General features: G+C 41.7%; 1 protein-coding gene across 1 annotated transcript; it reads right to left on the minus strand.

The window, feature by feature from the left end:
• Positions 1 to 210: 210 nt before the first annotated feature.
• On the minus strand, positions 211 to 7,566 carry c8b (complement component 8, beta polypeptide). Its single transcript, XM_074650540.1, has 12 exons — positions 7,407 to 7,566; positions 7,038 to 7,185; positions 5,352 to 5,499; positions 5,009 to 5,150; positions 4,747 to 4,879; positions 3,837 to 4,034; positions 3,428 to 3,668; positions 2,396 to 2,524; positions 2,123 to 2,286; positions 1,500 to 1,653; positions 625 to 696; positions 211 to 503 (listed from the first exon to the last, which is right to left on the minus strand). Exons 1-12 carry the CDS (start codon positions 7,487 to 7,489, stop codon positions 346 to 348), a joined length of 1,770 nt encoding a protein of 589 aa, XP_074506641.1. The 5' UTR covers positions 7,490 to 7,566; the 3' UTR covers positions 211 to 345.
• Between the last annotated feature and the right edge of the window lie 382 nt (positions 7,567 to 7,948).

The raw sequence follows: 7,948 nt of genomic DNA on the forward strand, positions 1-7,948 counted from the left end.
ACTCAGTTGGTTGCAATCTGCAACCACACCACTAGATGCCACCAAATCCTACACACTGTCCCTTTACATCATCTTGAATGTGATGGATATATTTGGGTAACAGAATCTGAATTCAGGTCAGTGCTTCAGGCAGATCTGGCTAAATGCTACAGTTAGATAAAAGAGAAATGGTTTAACACTCTTTAAAAAATATTCATTGAGGATATTCCATTCGGGTCAAGTCCGTTTTTATTCAAATATGATTCATTATGTCACATGAAAAGACAAAGACACCACAGGCCAAACTTCTATTTTCAAGGAGGGTTTTTATAAATCATTATGTCAAGGTTGACAGCAGGACTGTTTTTAAAAGCATTCAGTAGACTCTTGCTGCAGTCCTCTGCATGCCATGCCTCCTTCGCCGGGTGCTGGGTTGTTACACTGTCGACTCCTCGTCATTGTTCTTGTTCCACTGCAGGGCGACCACGTACCCCAGCAGCTCCAGCTGCCATCAATGGCTACATCTGTCAGGAAGGGCCACATCATATCTCATATCATTATGTCAATATCTCTGTAGGTGTTTGTGCAAGGAAAAAAACATAACGTCGTATGCAGTGTTTAGTATTTTGGATGTTTGGAGCTAACCTTTTTGTCTATTTGTGATCTCACAGCCCCGTCCAGAGTAGCCAACAGGACACACACAGTCACACCTGGTGCCTGTTGAAGGAGATGAAAGATGTTTAATTTGCTCTCATCATGATCAATAATATAATTACCATCACTGTAATTATCATCAGAGTCACTTTGTGCACTATTAATTTTGTGTTTGGGAACAAAAACAAGCTCTGTTGGTGTTACTGGCTTCTTTGGTCATCTCATTGAGGGTGATAAAGGTCACTTAATGTTCCTTTAAGTCAAATTAAACCTTAAAGAGGAACTATTATGTTTATTTTCAGGTGCATACTTGTATTTAGTGTTTCTATTAGAACATATTGACATGCTTTAATGTTCAAAAAACAATATTTTTCTCCCGAAAAGCCTAGTCTGCTCTGATTAGTCAGCTGGTCCACTCTGTTGTGATTGGTCAACCGAACCAAACTCTTCAGACTCCACTCCAGCTCTGCTCTATCTAGCTTTGTTTGAGGGCATGCCAAACTAGCTGCTAGGCTGGTATTATGTAAATGTGTTACTTGGTGACATCACCACGTTACAGAAGAAAAGGCGGGACTTCAATCAAGGCGTTTCAGGCAGTTCAGGAGCAGTGTTTCTGTGGAGGAGAGTAACTCCCTTTGGCATGGACTTTAGGTTTTGTAACTTTGCAGACCTTTTACATGCACAAAAAACTATATAACACACTATAGGAATAAAGCATAATAGGTCCTCTTTAAGCTTTGGCACAAACTGTGAGTGAAAACAAAACATAGTTTAGGAAAGAATTAATGAGTTTTCAGACAATAACTGATGGATATGGGACCATCAAATTTGCCGTGAACACCAAAAAATTATATCCTCTGAGGTACCTCTCAAAACGGCGACTCCATTGTTGTGGCAGGGAGCACATCGACACGAGCTAGCCTCTGCCAGGTACTCTGACAGAGCTCTTTTCAGGTTTCTTTTCAGGGTGGCATCCTGGGAGAAGACTCTGGAGGTCACCAGCTCATACAGCGGCCGTGTCTAATGAGAAACAAATAAATCTTCTTGATACTGTTCAAATTTAATTCTCTTTTTCCTTTTAGAGCCAACTGGAAAGCCCCACAAGGACTGAAACTTAACCGTGTCGGAGCAAGGCAGCCTATTTGTATTTGGCACAGTTGCTATTTGGCATCTTTTGCTGTTTGTTCTCCAACTTGTTATTGACCAGCCTCGCTGTACTTTGCCTGTTTGGTACCACCACTGACCTGAACTCTTCTGTGAATGTTTCCACATCAATTATTCAGGTTAAATTCCATGTAGACAGTTTTATTACAGCTTCAAATTGAGATGGTGAAATATAAAAGAGGAAGAAATGTCACAAGTGATTGTGGGAGACAAGAAACACACAGATAAGAGAGAATTACGAAAGGGATTATAGCCTGTAATATGAATAAAAACAGAAATAGCAAAGCAAAAAAAGAAGAGATTTAGGAAAGACAGAGAAACTCACTGTTTTGCGAATGAAGTCAGGGTTGAAACGCACGCCTTCACCCCAGAGACCCATCAGCTGCGGGGTGGGAAGCTTTTTAGACACCAAAGCGGTGATGGATTCACTACTTCCACCCCTTACGACAGCGACAAAGTCCTCCACCATGCTGCCTTGCACAGTGTCCTCTGGGGAGAGACGGAATGACTTCAGAGTTTTATAGCATCGCTTCATGTGTCTGATGTAAAAACGGAGCGTATTCTGCAGGGCATTTTTTGGTAAAACGTGGAACCCCACCTCCCATCTCGTTCAGCAAGCCGCTGCAGGATCCACCGCTTGCCCCCACTGACACATAAACACCATATATGTTGGCCCCGACCTTAAGGCCTGCCTGCGTACAGCGCCTGTAGTCGTCCAAAGAATAATCTAGAATGACAAAGGGAGTCAGGGAGTGGTTACATTATATTATCATCCATGAAATTAAGCCATGAGGTTTGACATTTCAGTGCGGTTTATCCATCACCTATTTATCACTAGGTGTCAGTGATTAGGATGACAAGATATAGATGATGTCACTGCCAGTGGCGGCTGCTGACTCAACAAATTGGGGCGGACAGGAGGGAAACCAACCCATGGCGTTGTGTTATTTTACACTAGTTGGCTACTTATTTCTACTTTCATTCTTTATTGAACAAAAGAACATAATTCACATTCAGTATAACAATAACAAAAGAGCCAGGGGTATATCACACTAAACAAAAATATTAAAACCGTAATAGCCTTTTTCTTTGTCAAATTAGAAAGTGGTTTCACATATTGCTCAAAATCCTTCGGGAAAACAACACAATAAGGTATTTATTGTTAAATATATTTATGAAAAAAAAGATTAAAAGAAAACATCAAATTTATTATAAGAAAATATATATATATATTTTTTTTAAGAAACCAAACACCACATTTTCCCATAATAATGTCTTAAAAGATATGATCAATGACAAATCTGCAAAGGTCTTTATGTCTTTTTTTATTTCTGCATGTAGTGATTGACGGGGTAATATGATACTGAGATTTGGTAATGGTTTATTTCAGCCAATTACTCTTTTTAATATTTTGATCTCCCTCTTGCCTCTCAAAAATAGAGGAGGAGCAACCTCCTCTGCCTCTATGGACCAGCGTCCACCGGTCACTGCCATTGCCAGACCCCAGTAACTGATCATAATAATTATCTTTATGCAACGTGCAGTAAATTAAGAGGCTGAGCAATTAAACCAAACTTGATTTGACTGAGACCCCCACGACTCCAGTTCAGCAGCCGGTAACATTTATTACCTGTCTTCTCGAGCTTCTCCTTGTTCAGGATGATGGTGTGCTCAAAGTCTCCTCCGAGGGCCGCCTCCGTGATGTAGTGGGTGCCATAGTCCCTGTAGATCTGTCTGTATTCCCCATAAACGTAGGACTGTGGCAAGGAGCGCAGGCGCTGCTGGAACTCGGGGTGAAGCATCAAATCATCTGATTTCAACATGTACTGGGCCAACTCCAGCTCTGCTTTGGCCCTCACGAAGCTGTTAGTCTGAGGGGAGAATCAGCAGGAGGCAGGTGATGGATACTTCAGGCTAAGCTCGGAGTAGGAATTTGTAGGTATTTTTAGATGACTTGTGGGTTTGTATAAATCCTTTTGTTTTGTTTTGGAGAGATCATTAGGTTGTAAAGAGGTCAGGAGGAGAAAAAGACATCTCACCTTGCCAGAAGCACGGCGAATCTTCTGTTCTGCCTTGGTGAATTTGGCGTTATTGTAGTTGAAGCCAAATTCAGCTACGCCTGGAATAGCAAAGCCGAAGGAAATGGTGGTTTGGGTCATTCGCTCCTTTATGGTGTGGTCCATGTACTCAGAGTACGACTCGAAAGACTGCAGGGTGAAATCATATGAGCCTTTTGTCTGCAAACACATGAGAAGCAAAAAATGTCCTTTATAGTGTGAAATAAGCAGGAAAATAACAAGTAAACAATGAATATACTACCAACTCTCTTTAGAACATGGAATAATGAGATGAAAGACGAAGATAAAATAAGATAAACCATCATTATTACAGGGTGAAGACTAATCCTAGCTGATGCAACCAATAAGAAAAAAATGGCACCACTTTCTACTAAGGCACCCTTTATAAAGGGGTTATAATAATTCAGTCATAAATGTTGGTAATCCATTAATAAATGTTGTTGATTAATGAATTTTGATCCAGTTCCTCTGCGGACATTTTCCGGAATAAATATGGTCCAATCAGTCAGAGGGATTTTCCACAATTTGGCAGCCTAAAATAGTTTTTTTAAAGGTTCTCTATACGATAGCTGGCAGCACTGTTGACATTGTTTTCACATTTAGCGCTGTTAGCACCGTTAGCTACGAGCCATGTTGAGAGCCGTGCAGAGGCAACAGAAATGCTCCCGTTCTCGCATTTAGCACCTTTAATAGCTTAAAGCAATTGTAAGTGATTCATTCACCATTAATGAAGACATTAGATACAATTTATAGATCTCTTATTATAAAGGGTGATGCATCAGAAAGTGGTGGAGAAAAAAAACTCGTAGACTATATCAACTCCAACTCAATACTTTTGTTATACCAAACTGTGATTAGCCGCCGGTTTCACCTGCAGAGTGTACTGTTGCAGGTTGTAAGGCTTCCTGAAGCTGACATCCTGGATGTAGTGAGGCAAGCAGCTTCCAGCGTAGTATCTGTTATCAAGCACCACTCCCTCCAGGTTACTGTTCAAGATGTTGATTCTGAAAGATAAGTTAACAGCAACGGTGGTGAGCAGATTGATTTGAGGAGAGCGACATGTTTACGCATCTAAGCCCCTCGAAAAAATATATCTGGGACTCACATTGCAGACTAATGGGAATGTGACTCACCCTTTGGCGAGGTTTTCGATTCCCCAGTACTCTTCAGCCTCCTGCCTGCAGGGCTTGGAAACCTTCTTACAGCCGGCTTCATCTGACATGTCCCCACAGTCGTCCTCTCCGCTACACTGCAGAGTTCTGGGAATACAGCGACCTGAAGGAGAGGAAAGGACGTGGATGGCATTTAGTAATGGTTCATTTCCAAAAACAGGATCATATTTGGGAAATATGCTGATTTTCTTGCATTAAGATGGATCTGTGAGCTACTGTGAGCAGCCAATAAGCTTAGCTTAGCATAAAGACTGAAGGCAGTGGGGACGAATGGAGAGTATATGGGTATGGGTGTAGGAGCTACCTGTTTGGGTGCAGAGGAATCCTTCACACAAAGGAACATTGTCACAGGTGTAGCGGGCTGAAACGGTACAGGCCTCCTCCTCCCGGCCATGAAAATTGCACGGCTGTCCTCCAAACTGGGACGGCCTGTCCAGTTTAGCGAAGCGGTACTGGGTGGTCGAGAGAGACGAGCACATTTAAACGGTCAGAGAAACACAGAGGAAGGCTCGCCACTACCCAATAAAAGGTGGTGGAAACCGCTCCGGGGAACTATAACAGCCGAAATCCCATTAGAGGGCTGTTTTCACTTTGTCATGTCAAGGTTATTAATCCCCCTTCCTTGTAAAGTGGATGAGATAGAGCACTGAAGTACATCAGCTGAGACCTTTGCCAGCAGTGGAGCTCTCTTCCTCGCAGAAAAACAGCCCACAAGGGTCAACAGAATTACCTCTCATCCTCCGAGCACTATAGGAATGATTTATTCACCCAAATCTAATCGGACTGTATCCAAATCTTATCTTAACCGGTGTATTACAATGGTTAGATCAACTTATCTGGCCAGTGGTGTAGTGGGATATTGGACATATAGTTCAGTGTAATCCATAAAACCAGCATTTTGAGGTTTCTTTTGTACATTTTTACTTATTTGATTGTTAAGGTCAACAGTTTTTAGTTAAAGGAAAGGTCCGACATTTTTGGGAAATATATTAATTTGCTTTATTTCCAAGAGTTAGAGGAGAAGATTGATACCAATCTTCTCATAACTCTCAGTAAGAAAGCATATTTCCTGAAACTAAATGCCCATAATTTATTCTTCCTGTTAAATAGGAATTAGGTTGAGGAGCACAAGAAGGGGCAGGCATCAGATGATATCATTAACGTGCGTTCAATGGTGAATTTTGGTGTCACATGACGGTCTAGGCGGCGGCCAGTGGTTCCAAAATCAAGTCAAGGTCCGTCAAACTGACATAAATTAGACCACGGACCCCCATTTCATACGATTTTGTCCCAGAGTCCCCTATCGGATAGGATTTTTGCTTTTAAATGTTTTATTAAAGAAAGTGTATGAAACCCATGACCAGAATAGTGTTTATTCTGTTACTTATAGATAAGATTTATAGTAAAAATAATTGATTTCCCTTTTTGTTGGGGACCCCCTGGAATCCCCTCAAGGTCCCCTGGGTGTCCCCAGTCCCCACTTTGAAAACCACTGGTGGATGCTACAAGCTGATTCAGAGGTTTACGACATTATGGGAGAAAAGATGAAAACGTTTAATTCTTTGTAAGCATAGCATTAGTTCAGACAGAGCACTGAAGTTGTGTTTCACTGGCTCATTCACAGCTGACTGGTTACATCCAATCATATCCATGCAGGTGAACTCTTCTTGCTATTGCTGCATGGTATTTTTGGTATTATCAATTTAACTAAGATTTAATGTTCATATATGTGTTAAGGGCAGAGCTAAACCTTTTCTGACAAATCTATCACAGCTTGCTCCCAGAGAGACATTAAGCGTCTCTGACTGCACTTGTAATTTAAACATGTTAAACATCATCACATTGATTTTATTCCTTCTTGCTAACAGACTATCAGGCAAACACTGAGGTGTCCCGATGGGCCAACACAGCTGGAACACATGCCATGTACTGCAGCTGTAATGTCTCCCCCGGGGCCCCACTATCACCTGTCTGGTCTCATCATACTTACTCTTTTTTTCTGACAGGTGTCGCAGCGTGACCACGAGCCCCACTCTGATAAAACACAGTCCACTGGATGAACCAGCACCTGGTCGCCCACTGACCGAGCTCCACGAACACCAGGCTCTACATCGCTCGCTGTTGTGACGGCAAATTTACTGTGACATGCAGATGAAAATCAAAGCAAAACAAATTGACAAAGGTGTTTCTCAAAAGCATCTTTCTGTAGGATTGGCTACTGACAGAACTACAGATCTTTATCAGAGAATAGCATAGGAGCCAGTTTATCTTTGACAGCAATAAGGTTACATTAACCTCAATGGAAATTAACATTATAATACATGCAATCTATTACTAAACAGACAAATAAACCTCTTACCTTAGCAGCACCAGGCCCAAAGTAACATAGAGCAGACAGCACTGCAAACTGAGTGCACTCATCCGTTTGACCACAGGAAGCATGGCTGTGTGTTATGATGACTGACAGTGAACGAGGAGACGACACCGCTCAGCTCTCTGTGTAAACACACACTGATCAATACTGGCCTGGATATGAAATCAGAGCTGCCATTAGACTCAAAGGTGGAGCTGAATACACAAGACTGCAGGACTCAGAGCCACTAAACAAGGTGTTGTGGTATTAAGCCTCGGGTCAGTGTGTATTTATCAGAAATCAGGTTTATACGTAGCAAAGCACGTTAGAATCTATGGGCACGTTTATTAATAAGCAGTCCAGGAGGTCTGGATATCTTTTCAGTTATTATAAACTTTATTGTGTATAATCCGCAGGAATGTGATGAATCTGAAATGGCAAGCAAACATACTTCAGTAGAATAATATATGACGGTGGAGGAGAATGAAGGCTTTGTAATAAAGTCAGTTCCTGTTACAGACTTCAGATCATTTGAGTAATGTTTGTGT

This window comes from Sebastes fasciatus, chromosome 11 (genome assembly GCF_043250625.1).
Source record: "Sebastes fasciatus isolate fSebFas1 chromosome 11, fSebFas1.pri, whole genome shotgun sequence".
Taxonomy (NCBI): Eukaryota; Metazoa; Chordata; class Actinopteri; order Perciformes; family Sebastidae; genus Sebastes; species Sebastes fasciatus.